Below are 18,756 nucleotides of genomic sequence, written 5' to 3'. Positions count from 1 at the left end.
CTCTGAGGGATGAAGTAGTGAAGGCAGCAGACGATCAAGTAGGTAAAAAGAAGAGGGTTAGTAGAAATCCTTGGGTAACAGAAGAAATATTGAATTTAATTGATGAAAGGAGAAAATATAAAAATGCAGTAAATGAAGCAGGCAAAAAGGAATACAAACGTCTCAAAAATGAGATCGACAGGAAGTGCAAAATGGCTAAGCAGGGATGGCTAGAGGACAAATGTAAGGATGTAGAGGCTTGTCTCACTAGGGGTAAGATAGATACTGCCTACAGGAAAATTAAAGAGACATTTGGAGATAAGAGAACCACTTGTATGAACATCAAGAGCTCAGATGGAAACCCAGTTCTAAGGAAAGAAGGGAAAGCAGAAAGGTGGAAGGAGTATATAGAGGGTCTATACAAGGGCGATGCACTTGAGGACAATATTATGGAAATGGAAGAGGATGTAGATGAAGATGAAATGGGAGATACGATACTGCGTGAAGAGTTTGACAGAGCACTGAAGGACCTGAGTCGAAACAAGGCCCCCGGAACAGACAACATTCCATTGGAACTACTGACGGCCTTGGGAGAGCCAGTCCTGACAAAACTCTACCATCTGGTGAGCAAGATGTATGGAACAGGCGAAATACCCTCAGACTTCAAGAAGAATATAATAATTCCAATCCCAAAGAAAGCAGGTGTTGACAGATGTGAAAATTACCGAACTATCAGTTTAATAAGTCACAGCTGCAAAATACTAACGCGAATTCTTTACAGACGAATGGAAAAACTGGTAGAAGCGGACCTCGGGGAGGATCAGTTTGGATTCCTTAAAAATGTTGGAACACGTGAGGCAATACTGACCTTACGACTTATCTTAGAAGAAAGATTAAGGAAAGGCAAACCTACGTTTCTAGCATTTGTAGACTTAGAGAAAGCTTTTGACAATGTTGACTGGAATACTCTCTTTCAAATTCTAAAGGTGGCAGGGGTAAAATACAGGGAGCGAAAGGCTATTTACAATTTGTACAGAAACCAGATGGCAGTTATAAGAGTCGAGGGACATGAAAGGGAAGCAGTGGTTGTGAAGGGAGTAAGACAGGGTTGTAGCCTCTCCCCGATGTTGTTCAATCTGTATATTGAGCAAGCAGTAAAGGAAACAAAAGAAAAATTCGGAGTAGGTATTAAAATTAATGGAGAAGAAATAAAAACTTTGAGGTTCGCCGATGACATTGTAATTCTGTCAGAGACAGCAAAGGACTTGGAAGAGCAGTTGAACGGAATGGACAGTGTCTTGAAAGGAGGATATAAGATGAACATCAACAAAAGCAAAACAAGGATAATGGAATGTAGTCTAATTAAGTCGGGTGATGCTGAGGGAATTAGATTAGGAAATGAGGCACTTAAAGTAGTAAAGGAGTTTTGCTATTTGGGGAGCAAGATAACTGATGATGGTCGAAGTAGAGAGGATATAAAATGTAGACTGGCAATGGCAAGGAAAGCGTTTCTGAAGAAGAGAAATTTGTTAACATCCAGTATTGATTTAACTGTCAGGAAGTTATTTCTGAAAGTATTCGTATGGAGTGTAGCCATGTATGGAAGTGAAACATGGACGGTAAATAGTTTGGACAAGAAGAGAATAGAAGCTTTTGAAATGTGGTGCTACAGGAGAATGCTGAAGATTAGATGGGTAGATCACATAACTAATGAGGAAGTATTGAATAGGATTGAGGAGAAGAGAAGTTGGTGGCACAACTTGACCAGAAGAAGGGATCGGTTGGTGGGACATGTTCTGAGGCATCAAGGGATCACCAATTTAGTATTGGAGGGCAGCGTGGAGGGTAAAAATCGTAGAGGGAGACCAAGAGATCAATACATTAAGCAGATTCAGAAGGATGTAGGTTGCAGTAGGTACTGGGAGATGATGAAGCTTGCACAGGATAGAGTAGCATGGAGAGCTGCATCAAACCAGTCTCAGGACTGAAGACCACAACAACAACAACATATCTCCAATCTGAAATGAAGCTTTAAGACATACGTTCAAGTACAATAACTATCGAAGAATGATACCAATTATACTTTCAAGTGCAATTGGTGAAAATTTACTTTGGGACCTATGTGGAAGACATCACAGTGGCAGTATTCTTTCCATTCTGTGGCACAACTAGAAAGGTAGACCACTTCCTCCAGAAGTATCGGTTGAGATCAGTTTTCTATCTCACTCCGAAGACTTGAGATATGTTATTTAGGCCTTAACTGCATGTATGATATGTGTATTCAGTGTAAATTTGGTATTATTTCCATGGAGCAAACCATTCATTCAGTATTGCAGAGTGCTGTGCTAAAAAGGCAATCCATAAAAATGAACAGAGCTAGACAAGTTGACTGCAGCAGAACACTGTCCTGAGAAATAACACATCACTGTTGTAAGAACAAGTAACTTGATCTATGCAACAATGTACTGGGAGTCAGTTATAAGAAAGACAGTCAATATTTGACAAGGGCACTAAACATTCAATAGAGATCAAGGGTAAGCACTATAAGGGCTTTAGGGCAGTCTTTGGACACTGAAGAAAAATAAAAAATAATGGTTGATGATAATAGGTACATGGAGGTGGCAGTTTTGATGGTAGTGCAGGCCCCCATCACTAATGCAGGCCTGCCATGCCGGGCACTGCTTGTGTAGCCTTCCTATGCATGGGTAGATTCAGTCCGACTCTAAAGATCCTAGGCTCTGCTGTTTCATGTTTATTACTAGAACAACTTTACATTACTAGTAGTCAACAGTTTTCACTCCTAAACATGATGATGGTGAATGTTATCAAAAGCGTGAGTATTTTAAACCACTGATGCTGCTCCAAAACATAGTACTTTATTCACAGATAATGATGGTTCCCCAATGGATCCAGTGTTTTATGGGATCTTAAAGGTGCACTAAGACCTGTGTGCTTCGAACATAGTTGCTGTATGCCTGCACTTGCTTCACATGACAAAAAAGGCATTTGTGTAGTTGTATGCTTTTTTCCTCAACAAGAGGACACACATAATTCCATACACATCTAGATAGGAGCACACACTATTCGAGTGATCAAAATGGCCGCTTTGCTAGCAGCAGCTGTTATTATTTTTAGAAAAAAGACGAAATTGTAAAAAGAAGTTCAAGTACTGGATTAATGATTATCTTTTGAGTCATAACAATTTTGTGTGTGTGTATGTGTGTGTGTGTGTGTGTGTGTGTGTGTGTGTGTGTGTGTGTACAAGCGCGCGATGGAAGAGAAATCAAGTTTGTGGTAAGGTCTTATGGGACCAAACTGCTGAGGTCATCGTCCCTAAGCTTACACACTATTTAATCTAACTTAAACTATCTTATGCTAAGGACAACACACACACCTGTGCCTCAGGGAGGACTCAAACCTCTGACGGGGGAGGGGGGAGTCGCACACACCTTGGCAAGACACCTCAAGACTGTGTGGCTAGACAGAAAAAAAAAATTGAAAAAAAAAAAAAGAAAGACTTATTGGTAACAAGTTTAGCTCAGACATTCTGATTTAATGCTACTGAGAATAATCACTCCAGTTTGATTTTCTAGTCCAAGGTATGTACTGTGTCAATTTCTATCATAATTCCAAAAATTTACCAGGCTCTTCTGAAATCAACGAAAAACTACAAGAAGGTAAATTGTTGACCACTTGACATTTTTTCTCTGAAAAACAAACCACATGATTGATGTGGCACATTTAGAGTGAATAATTAAAAAACAAAAAAAGAGGGGTTTATTTCTGAACTTGTAACACTGTAGTGGTATTTGGAATGGAAATGCTGCAAGTAGAATACAAACACAGTTACATTTATATATAAATCTATCAAATGTCAAGAGCACTGATTTTTTTGTGTGTGTGTGTGTGTGTGTGTGTGTGTGTGTGTGTGTGTGTGTGTGTGTGGCATTTGCAGATTATTATATTGTCAAAAGTCATCTGGGGTTCTTTTTTATTTACTTTCAGCTTCCAACTGAACTCTAAAAGAAGAGCAGGTGGATGTTGCATACAATTTTTAAGTGATGTGGAATTTATCACAGGATGTTGCAAACAATTTTTAAGTTATGTGGAATTTATCACACTGTCTGGTGGCACCTGCGCACCAGAGCGGCCTGAGCTGGCGAGGCGAGCGCATCGCTGCCGTTGCGCGCTACGCTAACTTGGCCGTTGAGAGCTCGTGAAGAGGTTTCTGTGCTGAGGGCGCCGCAGAGAGCAAATTGTTGTGCGTTGTTCTCACAACGCGTGCAGATTGTCGTGTTCCGCGCCTCGCAGCCTGGGAAAGAAGGGTTCGCAGAGGAAACCTGCCGCTACGAAGGGTCCTTCGGTTGTGCAACTCACTGAGTCTGCCGACCATGCAAGGAACTCCGGAGAAGATGAGTCGCGGCCCTGTCCCCCCTTTGTACATCAAGTGCAAAGGCGGGGTAGTGACGGCGCTGTTCGACACCATGACCAATTGTGCTCGGAACGAGGTGGTCTACGAGGTCTGTCGATACAGACTCGCTGCTCTGCGTTCGTGCTGCAAACATGCCCGACCACAGGGTGATCAAGGTCCGCAGTGGCCGACCGCAGCCCATGCCGGGGGTGGTGAGGTGGCCGCGCCCACACCGACGCAGCGGCAGAAGCAAAGACGACGTTGGAAACGGCGTAGGGTGCAGAACAGCCCGGCGCAGCAGAGGGACGGCGCAGCAACAGCTCCACCTGCCAGGGGCAGGGACGACCGCTCAGAAATGGGCAGCCAGGGACGCAGCCCGCGCTCCTGAGAAGATACGGCGACCTCGAACTCGGGCACCGCCGTGAAGGAGGCCACTGCAGCCCTCAAAGCCGTCATTGCGGCAGAGAGGGCTGCCTTCGCAGCTGCCATGGCTGCAGAGAAGGAAGAGGCCTTGAGGTAACTGCGTGCAGTCTTCGCCCAAGGCCCCAGCGCAGTAGTGCCTGCGAACACTCCTGCGACCTCGCAGAAGGACGTTCGCGCGCCTGTCCCAGCGGTTGCCCCAGCAGCACCGCAGGTGAAAGGTGCAAAGAAGAAAACCGCCGCCCCAGCTGAACCGGTGGCAACGCTGACTGCTGCGGGACCGGGCCCCGCAAGGGATCGAGAAGCCAAAAGGGCAGCCTTCATCGCACAAGCACGAGCGAACGGTAACACTTCCTCCGATGCTGAAATGGCGCAGCTCTCCAAACAAGCGGAGCTCATGGAAGCTACATTACGGAAGGGCTGCGGCGTGCAGTAGAGGTGGACGCTGCCGTTCTGCACCAGCCTGATGAAGCTGCACCAAGTCACACCGACGACAAGGCGCAGCAGAGGGCCTACAAGCAATGCATGAGTTGCTGCGCCGAACTCTTATGTTACAGGGAGGAAGCCACTGCGGCCGGCCCAGGAGACTACGAGCAAGCCCAGCCGCAGCACCTGGACTGACCCAGCTAACGAACATGCCGCACATAGGTAACGATGCACAATACCTCACGCTAACCTTACCTCACCTTGCATGCTCTGTCGCAGCTAGCAAGCTGCTACTGCCCTTACTAACCGTCCTACTGTCGCAGAGGTTTTTTTTGCTTGGCGCTGGCCTTGGCACTTTTTTTCCTCTGCCCTTAAAACCGCTACCCTTCCATCATTTTCGACCACTTCTATCTCCTGATGGACCATGTTAATGAGTAGCCTTACCCAGACACATGGATAACATCACAGCCCGCATCCTGTGACGCCTGATTCAAAAACTAACATGTTTATGGAGGTGACAGTAGAACTTTTGGTTTGGTCACCACTTTGGTGTGGGCGTGGAGGGGCCCCATCCTTTATAAAAAAAAAACTGTCTGGTGGCTTGGTAAAGACATGCTTCTGAAGTGCCCATACAAGAGTGAAAGCACTTATTTTAATTATAAGCAAGATTTCAGTGTTTTTTTTATCTGCTCTTATTGACACAAACTGTTTGTGAAGGAAAGTGGTTCACTAAGAACACAGGGTGCCTTGCGCACATCAAGGGCTCCAGACCCTTCTTTAACGTGTATCCACTGTCCAATCTCCGTACACCCATCTATCAATAGTTCATGGGATGACAGATATGTATTCATTGTGTACCCATTAGGACAAATGAAGATATTTTAGTTTGTTTGGGGTTATCACTGCTGTTTCAAGATTGTAATGATTTGTAAAAAGTCATTTCATTTCACTCTGTCTTTTTTAATGTCATTTGCAAAACTTGTTTTTCCACAGCCACCAACCCAATGTATGTGCTAAGTATTTTAACATCTTTATTGTGTTTTAAAATAGGAGTATCGCTCTCTTTTGTAACAAAAGATTGTGCCCTGCTGGTTTTCACATTATTGGCAATTACAGTGAGAATACATTACACCTCCGTTGACTGAGCAGAGTACCTGATCATTGACTGAATATGTGTCGAAGGCCATTGCTCCCAAGACAATTGCACACATATTGTCCAAGGAGATTCTGTGCATTGGCAAACTAGTGTTCTATAATTTTTTTATAATTGAAAAGGATTATTATAATGTTTGATGTGAGCTTGCCGAGATGTTCAGAATTTAGATGACAGATAGTATAAATTAATGTCAAATGCTAGTTAGTGTGTGTCATTCCATTGTACTTAGCTATTGGTTGGTTGATTCGGGGGAGGAAACAAACAGTGAGGTCGTAGGTCGCAGTACTTAGCTACTGTCTCAAAATAATTTTGATGAGGAATTTATTTATTTTTGCCAGTTTCAAAGTAAGAAGGAGGTCTATGAAGGTCTACCGGTTAGTTTTACTGGAAGAGGAGTTTGACTGTGGAGAAGAATTTAACCATTATTTTATGAGGAGAAAAATTTTCTTCTGTGAATTATTTTGCATATACACAGTCCGTGCAGACCAGAGGCATTTATATGATTTTAACTGAAAGCAGCATACACAGTAGTAGTTAATTACTGTCATCATCCTTGCACTGCTCCTGCCATTCTTTCTCTCATGCTGGTGGTGGGGATGGTGTAGGGTGGGGGGAGGGGGGGAGGGAGGGAGGGAGGGGGTTAGGGAGGGGGGGGGGGAGAGAGAGAGAGAGAGAGAGAGAGAGAGAGAGAGAGAGAGAGAGAGAGAGAGAGAGAGAGAGGGGGGGGGGGGAGAGGGAGGGAGGGAGGGAGGGAGGGAGGGAGGGAGGGAGGGAGGGAGGGAGGGGGAGGGAGGGAGGGGGAGAGAGGGAGAGAGAGACAAGAACCTGCTCAAGATTACAAGCATATCTTATAGTAGTGTGAAAACATGAACACAGTAATGTAACTGTAGAGCTATAACACAAGATGATGTAAAGCTTGACAATAGGTGACTAAGAACTCCATAGAATTATAGTTGATAAAGGAGTGATAATCAGTCTGTCTTTCTAAATGAAACATGAGTTACTAATGTACCTAAAATCATATTAACACTGACAAAATTTCAGCCATCAAAAAACTGTTTTGTAATATTATTTCAATATGAACTTACCTTCATCCAGCAGAGAGATGTAATAAACATTATAACCACCACAGCATATGGCAATGCCAACAGCACGTCGCTCACCATGAACAAACTGTGAACTTTTGTCCCCTTCTACCTTCTTTCTTTTTCCTACCCAATATTTTGTTGCCTATTGCAGTTTGCTTTTCGGTTTCATATTTATCACAGGCTAATGAGATGGAAAAATGTTTCACATGCTGAAGTTCACTCTTGAAAGTGGAAAAGATATCTGCATGTCCAGATACGTTTATGATATCAATGCAATCAGTTGTATCTCTGGAAGGAAAGAAATTAATTTTTATTTACATCAGATGTAAAGGTAATCCAAAAAATAAAATATGCTTGAATATGAGAGAAATTCTTGTACTTATCCCCCCCCCCCCCTCGCCCACATGCCCACCTTCCCATCTCCACATTATTCAACTGCCCACCTTATTAGCTCAACTTGATCCCTCTTTATGACAGTGCACGTAGAGATGAGTATTTCCATGCCTTTCATATGAGCAACAAAATCAACATCCCTAAACTTCAACTGACTGAAAATCATGGATAAATAAGTGAAATGTATGGCAGTTACATAATCAGTGAAACATCAGTTAACAAACTATGAATAACATTCAATGAAGAGCCAGTCAGAATTGTTTTATTGAAGATAGTAAACTTGAACAAAATAGGAAAGAAGATCAAGCATGAAAAATGAAGAGAAATTTGACGTATGAAACATTATTCCAGATCTTAAGGAGAGAGTGATGTGTTTTTCATTTTTAATGGCAGAATCATTTTTTCAGTGATCACAATGGTTTTATTATACTTATGGTACAAATATTTTTGTTAGTTTGGTTTACACATTAATTTTAAACTGGATATTAATCTCTTGTATGCTATCATTCTGTTTTCTGCACTAAGGTCTTCTTGCAACCATGTTCCAGTCTGTCCATCTTTCATTATTTCTTCCAGTATTCTTTCACTGTTCCAAAGCGCTTCTTTCTTCCTTTCTTCTTACCACTTTGTGCCTTATTTCCTTTTCCTTTTACTCCTGCAAATCTTCTATTTTTAAAAGTTTCCTTCTAAATGTTTTGCTTTACATTATTTCTTTCCTTATGCTATTTCTTTACAAGTCTTACTTGAACTCTTGAATTTTGATGGCTGTTTTAACTCATATTTGAAGATCCTTTTGGTCAATCTATTGTCATCGATTCTGTAAATATATCCAAAGAATAAAAATCTATTGTTGTTTCTGATTTGTTTCCTACATTCTGATGTATTTCGTTGTTAGTCCTTAAGTTCCAAAATTCTGCAGTTGAAGGTATTCCTAATTACACTGTAAGTTGCTTATATTTCAAGCATCTTATCCTCTACAGAAGTTTATTCTAAACCATTTTCTTTGATTGTATTTGTTTTCATCAAATATTTATTTCTTTACTTTTTCCAATGAACTAACATATTTTCTTAAAAGAGTTTGGTGCCCCTTTCTATATATCGTCAGAAAACAAATGCATCTCCCTCAAGGACAAGGTCTTTTTACTGACAAGTGAGGCGAGAGGTAGTTCACTGTTGTAGGATTATATTGTAACAAATTCAGACCAAATAAAACACTCCTATCATAGTAAAAGGTGCCTAAATAGTCGCCTCTGGCAGCAACAAAGATGTGTATCCTTTCATGCAAATCATCGAAAAGGTGCCGAAAGGCATCCTGCAATAGACTGTTCTAAGCAACCTGGGCCTTTCATTGCATTTCGGCAATGGTGCTTGCTAGTCCTGGAGAATAAGTAAGTTCTTATTTCATCATCTCCCGTATGTGTTCATTGATGAGAGATCGGGTGCTCCTGCTGGGCAGGGCACATGTTGTGCACCATGAAGGGCATATTGCATCACAGCTGCCATATGTGGACATGCATTGTCATGCTGAAAAAGTATGGGAGTAACAGTCTTTGTAATACAGCATACACTGGTTACTTTATCGTGTAGAAAGAACGAATGTGACTGTGAATTGTAAATGAGGGCACCAACATTATGAATCATGGGATGGGACATATATGTTGCAGATGAATGCACTCTGGAACTGACACTCACCATATATATGCCATACATGTGTACGTATGTCCATCACTCCCATACAGAGAAAACCTGCTCTATCACTGAAGACAACAGAATGCCATTCCAATCCCCAGTCAACTGTTTCACGACATCAGAGTAGCCATGCTAGGCAGTGTTGTAATGTCAGTGGTAGCCTGGCCAGAGGCATGCGTGATCTTATGCCTGCCGCAAGCAGACAATTCCCAGTGGTCTCTCATGATACAGCAGGTGCAACAAGTGCTCAGATTTCCTTCCTGGGTTAATTCTCAGTCGGGCACCGCTGTTTGCACAATACTTCAGTCTTGGCATGCATCTGTATCATGCGGATGTTCAGACCATTCAGTTTCCAGCAGGCCACAATGTGAGTCCCATTGAAAAGCCATGAAGGTGTACAACAGGAGTACATACTCAATGGTGGGGCACACTTGTACCATAGAATAAATGTTTCAAACACTGTTCACCTCTAAACTCAGCAGAGTTACTGCTTGCAAAATTAAACAGAATGTGCACAAAAAGGCCTTGTGAGTAACATCTGATAGCCAATAACTGTGACAAATGAATCACTAACACTATGACCAATCAGTTTGCACATATTATACGCTAGTGCCACTGAACACAGTTGTGAGGATGTCGCATTTTTTTCCAGTAGTGTATTTGTTACATGTTGTTTTATTTAAGGAAGATTCTTAATCCTGACATGTCAGGCCATCTCCTCCATGAGACTGACTAGCATTGCTGTATTGCTGAGGCTTTCAGAAAATATGCCAAATCATCTGCAAAAGACAAGCTATTTACTGCAATTGTTTTATTCTTTCTTGTCTACATGAGTGGCAATATTTTGTCTTCCTTTTATTTCCAAATTCAGAGATTTATTCCCAAGATACAGCTGAAAAGGCATGGAAGTAAACCATCAACTTTTCTGCATGCTTGCATTTATTTTAAAAGGTCAGGATTTTACGTTAGGGATTGTCTCTTTGATGGTTTCATGGACTAAGTTTGTCAGTTTAGATTTAACTCCAAATACATTGATGACTTTATCTAAGGTTTCTCCGCCAACAGAGTCAATAAAAAAAAAAAAAAAAACCAATAAATCATTAAGACTATGTCACTAGAGTTCATTAATCTGTTATTAATTATAAGTTTCAGACTGAAAGTCTGTTACAGCAGGCTTTTCTGTCTCTGGACCAATCTCGATATTACACCCCAGTTGATTGACACATATAGATCACATCCTGTTATGGATATTGTTGAGAATATTTTATAAGCCTCTGATAAGCGAGATATTGCTCTGTAGATGTCAACATCTTGCTTGTGACCCTTCCTGCACAAAGGGTGCATTTGGGTCACACTACATCCTCCCTGGGATCTTTTCTGCTTTTCCTCCTGGGATCTTTTCTGCTTTTCAGATTTCTTTAAAGATTATTTGCAAATATTGATTGGTTTTTGATTTAGAACATTTTAAAGTTCACCCGTTCTGGAGTCATCCCCACTGACTTAGGTATTTCACACTTCTGTGTATTGTTAAGTCCAATTTCTACATCTTTGAAGTCAACACTGGCTTGTGATAGCCCTTAATGCAGTTCTTGAAGGCCTGTTAGGAATTTCATGTTTTTTTAATGACATCATCTTGAATATCCATTTTTAGCATTTTTACAAAAAACAACTTTTAACATTCCTTATTATGCTTGTTGTTTTTCTTTTCTTTGTAGCTTGAATAATTCATAGTGTTAATTATTTCCAGATATTTCCATGTTTCTCATTTTTTTATACATCATCATTATCATCATCATCATCATCGGATAAGAAGAGGACAGAATTTTTGGATATGTGCTTCTACGGAAGACTGCTGAAGATTAGATACATAGATTGGATACATAATGAAGAGGTATGAATCAAAGTGGGAAGTAAAGAAATTTATGGCACAATTTGACTAAAAGAAGGGACAGGTTGATTGGACACATTCTGAAACATCAAGGAAAGTTTGCAGATTGAATTTTCACTCTGCAGCAGAGTGTGACCAGATTTGAAATCTGAATATAATTGTGTGCCACACCGAGACTCAAACATGAGGCCTTTGCCTTTTGCAGGAAAGTGCTCTACAGCTGAGTTATCCAAACAGCTCTCACAAGCTGGTCTCACAGCTCTACTTCTCCCATCCATTCTGGAAAAAATTCCCTAGTCTTCTACAGCTACACAATTTCTTGCTGTATTCTTTCTTCCATGTGTGTTAGTCCTGCAAGATACACAGTAGAACTTCTGTAAAGTTTGGAACATATGCAAGATGTACCTGTGGAAGTAGAACTGTGAGGGTGATGTATGGCTACCTCAGTCAATAGAACTTTTGCTAGGAACATGAAAAGCTCCCAGGTTATATTCCCAGTCCGCCACATCATTCAAATCTCCAAGGAAGTTTCAGATCAGCACACACTCCACTGCAGAAAGAAAATTCATTCTGGAAAGCTGTTAGGTAAAAATTTCTGTTAAGTTTAGAAGGTAGCAGAGAGATACTATTGGAAATATAGCTTTGAGGATAGGTCACAAATCACATTAGGTAACTAAGTCAGTAGAGAGAACTTTCCCATGAAAGGCAAATGTTCCAGGTCTGGCACACAATTTTAATCTGCCAGGAAGTTTCAAGGAAAAGTTAATTTGGTAAAGGTGGGAAGTCCGCGCGTGTGTGTGTGGTGTGTGTGTGTGTGTGTGTGTGTGTGTGTGTGTGTGTGCGAGAGAGAGAGAGAGAGAGAGAGAGAGAGAGAGAGAGAGAGAGAGAGAGGGGGGGGGGGGGGCATAAAATCTGTAGAGGGGGACCAACACTTGACTACAGTAAGCAATGAATGTATGTCACAGCACTTATAAAGAGATGGAGGGATTTGTAAAGGATATACTAGTGTGGAGAGCTGCAACAAATCCGTCTTCAAACTGAAGGCCACATCAACAATGACAACAAAGCAACAGCATGCTATTATTATTATTATTATTATTATTACTATTAATAATAATAATAATAATAATAATAATATTGACTTTTATTTTATTCTTTATTATTATTATTATTATTATTTCACATAGCAAATGATAACATAAAGTAATGGACAATATACTGGGAACAGGGACACAATATTTTCACTTCTGATCCATGGGTTGCACTGACTTCATCACTGCTATTGCTGTTGGAAGGACCACAGCTTTCTGCAACCAGCTCCAAAGTTTTACTCACATGCCCAGTTTCCTTAGATCTTCATATCACGTGACAGGAATAATTATTATACTTGAAATGATTATCTGTATTGTATTCGTTCTATCAGTTCAGAATGCTAATTTACTTACAACATAAGTCATTATTGTTGAGAACTGCAGTATCAAAGCGACATCTTCAGCAGCTTAATTATATTCAGGAGCAAAATATCTAGAAAATCACTCATGCAATACAAATAAAAAAAAAAATAATAATAATAATAGGAAGAAGAATGTAATTATTACAAAAGATATATATGTAGAAGTAAGGAAAATATCCAATTTTGACTCAGACGCAAGTAAAGATCAGATTTCTTGCATGAAATAAGAAAAAACTTCATCAGGGTAAAATCATAAGTACTGATCCTGAAAAGCTAAAGCAAAACAAATCAATTTTCAAGAGCTGTTACAGGAAGGAAAAATAGAAACCTAGCAGGATATCTGTAAAAATATGGCACATACTGCAAAAAGATGTGGCATCCTTACAAAGTGGGCATAAACATTTGAGGTGGACTGAAGACTGTGACAAGGCATTCAACCAAAGAGCAATAACCTATGAATCATGATACACTGACAAAACAAAAGATAAACACTCAGAGCATAAAAATTATGAAAGTAGGCTGCAAAAGTCTCTGTAAAGCAAAAATAGCCTAATTCATATAAGAAACTGAGACCATTGAGTCAGAATTTAAAAGAAACAACAGCAGGGATTTTTAAAGGGCCTTAAAGCAGAATGCAAGTGGCTATCAGCCACCTAATTTGAACTTCGACAGAAACAATGGTAATCTGGAACTGTACAATACAGAAAACTGTGAGATCCAAGCCAAGTACTTCATGACACTGATTAATGGTGAAGAGCCCAGAGACAGGTGTCTGAGAATATCTCCAGTGCAAAGAAACAACAATTCAACACATCCTATTCCTTTCAAATTTTAGAAGGTTGTCACAGAACAGATCAACAACAAAGCCTCTGGGGAAGACTCAATCACAGCAGAAATGTTAAAAATTGGAGGAGAAATCACCATTAACATTCTAAATCAAGAGACAGAAATGATCTAGAAAACTGGAATAATAACTGGAGAACACAAAACACAGCACTGATTCACTCTCTATATAAAAAGGGTGAAAGAACTGACATCAGATATCAGGACATTTCTATTGTACCACAAACATACAAGGTACTCTCCAAAGCACTGCAGGCTAGACTGGTTCAATGAGTAGATCATTAACTTGGCAAATATGAAGATGGATTTGGGAAAGGGGCATCATAATTCAGCAGATTTAAGCCTGAAAAGAGTATTAGAAAACTATGTCTCTAACAATCTGATAGTGGTCTTTGCCAACTTTAAGAAAGATTATGATTCAGTCAATGAGAAAATATAGTTTGACAGGTTGATAGTGTTTGGAGTTGACTCTACAACAGTGGAAATTATCAAGCAAACTCTAACACAGACACGTTCAAAAATAAAATCTAAGGGAGAATTTTCCAAAGAGTTTTTAATTATAACTTAAGTCCAACAGGGTGATGCACTGACCCAAGTTCTCTTCAGCTGCATGTTAGAGAAGGGGAAAAGGAGTTAGCTAATAAAGGGCAAGTGTACAAAGTTCACATTGGAAAAAAGTCTACAGATGTGAAACAGATAAACATGCTGAAGGAACAGGCAGAAAAAGCTGGCCTTCAAACTTCTGTTGAGAAAACAGAGTACATAACCAACATGTAAACAGCACCTTGTCACCTAATGACACAATCTGTAAAATAGAAAAAGTGGAAAATTTCAGATACCTTGGTGAGATAGTGCGGACAAGAACTTGCAAAAAAGAAGCTAGTGGCAGCAGGTTGGAGAAGGTGGCAACATTTTATGTGGGACACATGTCCTATACAAGAAAATGGAATCTCAAGAAAAATTGAATTCAAGCACTGTAACACAGTGCTCAAACCCAAATGTCTGTATACAAATGAATGTCTGAGAATGACAGAAAATGATGGCAGAGAAGCCAAGAAGCTTGAGTGCATGATCTTCTGCAAAACAGTGGGTCCTAGGGTAATGGATGAACAATGAAGACATTGCAGCAGGTAGAGTGCATAAAATAAATAACTACTAAATTGGAGAAAGTATAAAAAGACCAAAAAGAATACAGCTGTGGATTGTCAGGGCAACTCTGGAACTGCCACTGAGGATGACAGCAGATGAGGTGGCACTGATGGAAAGGATTCCTGATGGCCTCCCATTTGATCACATTAATCCACTACCATCACAAGGGAAGTGTCCTCAGCATCTCCAATTCATGCCAGTCACAAACTGCAACTGTTTGGCTGAATCACAGTCAATTGTAATTCAGTGGCATACACTAAAGGCTGAAAAGCTGTAAGTGTTCACAAAATGGACTGATAACACAAATGCATTCATTATGTGCCAGCACTACTTAGTCACTAATCAGCTATGGTACCAAATAGAACAACATGAGAGTTACAAGTGACACATTACTGTAATAAGCACCCTTACACCAAAACCGACACTGAATAAAATCCGAGAAGACATTGCTCAAATTATACAAAACAGTCACATCACTAATAATACCAGGAAGGCTGCTGCACTTTGAATAACATAAAAGTCCATTATGAATAACAAACAATAACTACCAAAGAATATTAGAAATACCACAGCTTAGGCACAGTAGATGGTGCAAAACCTGTGAAATTCTGTACCAAGTATAGATAGTCATCTACATAGCAGCTACAGCAGCAGTGAAATCAGTTTGTGGGAAGATAATGCCTTAACATGAACAGCATAGTCATTCAGGTTATACACCATGAAAGATAAAATGTCTCACTAACAATACAAAGCAAGTCACCTTCCTCAAGGACATCACTATACTCAGCCCCCATAATTCACAAGCCTCCTGCAATGAGAAGTGTCTAAATACAGTACAGCGATTTGTCAAATGTGGTAGAGGCCATGAGAAAACTGAAATCAGTGCACATTATACCAACAGTAATATTGGACACTAGTGTTATCCCAAAACAAACTGTGGAAGTGTCCACAGTACCTAGAACTGCAGTCATTGCTCTGTCACCAATTACAGAAGGCAGTTGTGCTGAACTCCTGAAGAACAGTTCATAGAGTTCTTGGAGAAAATTATTAACATATTCATAATTTGTTCTTTAAACTATTATCATTATCAAAACCATACCTAAAATAGTGAATCAATAAATAACAAAAATGATATTGTACCACAAATTGACCACTGGCAAATGCATTAGGACCAAACAATACTAATAGATCATAGAATCCTGAAAAGTGCTAAACAGTTAGAAATAATTTGAGTGTGGGTAAACGCTCACCACGTAGTTGAAATGTTGAGTGTTTGATAGACAAATGAATAAGAGCTTGTGTGCTCAGTACCTCAACTGCATGATGTGTAGTCAACTTTACTCTTTCAATTATTAAAATATTATAAGTACATCAAACTGTTCTCACATATTGCTTCTGAATAAATCTAGCTCTGATACACACTTGAGCAGTAGCAGAATTCCTAACAACAACAGTTTACACCTAAAGCCTCTGGAGAAAGTATTACCCATATGATTATTACTATGATCACATCCTGACAGGGCACTGCAATATTCCTTAATATAAGCAACCTAAAAATTATTATCCAATGGGAACTCCAAGTTGGAATATCAACAATATTTGGAAAAAGGATATATCATTACTCAATGTAAAGAGGACCCACTGATTTGGAGACAGGCACAAAGAAAAGCTCTTGCACATTATATCTTTTGGCCAAAGTCTTCTTTAGCAGAGAAAACACACACACACACACACACACACACACACACACACACACACACACAGATATATTAACACAAGCAAGCACACTCCATGAGAACATAACCACCACAACCAGCAGCTCCAATTCTGGTTGGAGCTGCTGGTGGTAGCACTCATGTATGTCTGCGTGGTGCGCGCACGTGCGTGCGTGCGCGTGTGTGTGTGTTTTCACTGAAGAAGGCTTTGGCTGAAAGCTATACCGTATCAGTCATTTTGCTGTGCCTGTCTTCAGCTCAACGGGTCAGCTTTGTGGTGATTTATCCTTTTCCTAATATTGTTCAAGATTATTATAGATATATGAAATAACCTACACTTTTCACTTCTGTGAATTTACCTCACCGGTCCAATAGATAACAACAAGAAATGATACACATTATCCAGAATGAATGTTTCACTCTGCAGGGGAGGGTGTGCTGATAGAAGCTTCCACGCAGATTAAAATTGTTTGCTGGACTTGGACTTGAACTCAGGACCTTTGCATTTCATAGATAAGTGCTCTACTAACTGAGATACCCACACATGACTTGGGTCTTATGAACACTATGTATGTGAGCATAAAACAAAACTTGACTCTACTGAAACCTGGTGTATGTTTACTGATCATTGATCTGCCAAAGTTAATTACAGTCAGTGTACTGAGGAGCCAAACAAACTGGTACATCTGCCTAATTTTGTGTAGGGCCTCTGCAAGCACAGAAACGCTGCAACATGACATAGCATGGACTCGACTAGTGTCTGAAGTAGTGTCACCATGAATCCTGCAGAGTTGTCCTTAAACCCATAAAAGTATGAGGGGTGGAGATCTTTCTGAACAGCATGTTGCAAGGCATCCCACATATGCTCAGTAATGTTCAAGTCTGGGGAGTTTGGTGGCCAGTGAAACTGTTAAATTCAGAAAAGTGTTCCTGGAGCCACTCTTTAGCAATTCTGAATGTGTGGGGTGTAGCATGAACAATGGACATGAATAGATGCATGTGATCAGACAGGATGATTGCTTATGTACGTGTCACCTGTCAGAGTCATATCTAGATTATCAGGTGTCCAATATCACTCTAACTGCACATGCCCCATACCCTTACAGGGCCTCCACTAGCATGAACAGTCCCCTGCTAACATGCAGCGTCCATGGATTCGTGAGGTTTTCTCCATCCAATGTCGGTGTTGATGGGCACAGGTGAGGTGTAAAGCTTTGAGTCGAGCAAACATCAAGGGTACATGAGTGGGCCTTCGGCTCTGAAAACCCATACTGATGATGTTACATTGAATGTTTGCATGCTGACACTTGTCAATAGCCCAGCATTGAAATCTGCAGCAATTAGTCGAAAGGTTGCACTTCTGTCACATTGAACGATTCTCTTCAGTCATTGCTGGTCCCGTTCTTGCACGATCTTTTTCTGACCACAGTAATTTCGGAGATTTGATATTTCACTGGATTCCTGATATTCACGGTACACTGGTGAAATGATTGTAAGTGAAAATTCCCATTTCATTGCTACCTCGGAGATGCTGTGTCCCATTGCTCTCATGTGCCGAATATAACATCATGTCCAAATTCACTTAAATCTTGATAGCCTGCCATTGTAGCAACAGTAGCCAATCTACCAACTGCACCAGACACTTGTTGTCTTATATAGGCATTGCCGACCACAGCGCCATATTCCGCCTCTTTACGTATCTCTTTATTTGAAAACACATGCCTATAGCAGTTTCTTTGCAGCTTCAGTGTGTATTCGAACATCTTTGGAGAAAGAATCCTCCTCTCCCCTCCTTCTTCCTCTGTGGAGAAGCATGCCATGAAGCTGAATACACTAAGGCTAACAAGCTGTGAGTGTTCACAAAATGGACTGATAATACAAATCCATTGGTTATGTGCCAGCACTACTTAATCACTAATTGGCTATGGCACCAAATAGAGCTAAATATGCAGTTGAGCAAGCAATATTCTTCTTAAAAGGTCATGAGCACTGAAAATGGTATTTTGACTCTTTAAGACTATATGTACGAGGTGTGGCTTGAAAAAAACCGGACTAGTACTGGTGAAACAATAAAACGAATGCAATAAGGCTGAAAGTCGCGTGGCCTGTCACGTGACTCTCGCTCCGCCTACTGCTCGAGTTTCAT

General features: G+C 40.5%; 1 protein-coding gene across 1 annotated transcript in view; it reads right to left on the bottom strand.

Annotated features, from left to right (window-relative positions):
* Positions 1-18,756, bottom strand: part of LOC126470012 (DNA polymerase theta-like) — a 347,322-nt gene that overhangs the window by 87,872 nt on the left and 240,694 nt on the right. The window contains exon 18 of the mRNA XM_050097913.1: positions 7,567-7,768. Within this exon, the coding sequence (XP_049953870.1) occupies positions 7,567-7,768 (202 nt within the window). The remainder of the gene's footprint in view (positions 1-7,566; positions 7,769-18,756) is intronic.

This window comes from Schistocerca serialis, chromosome 1 (assembly GCF_023864345.2).
Source record: "Schistocerca serialis cubense isolate TAMUIC-IGC-003099 chromosome 1, iqSchSeri2.2, whole genome shotgun sequence".
NCBI classification, from domain to species: Eukaryota; Metazoa; Arthropoda; class Insecta; order Orthoptera; family Acrididae; genus Schistocerca; species Schistocerca serialis.
Note: the sequence above shows the minus strand (reverse complement) of the source record. Positions and strands in the feature narration are given on the sequence as shown.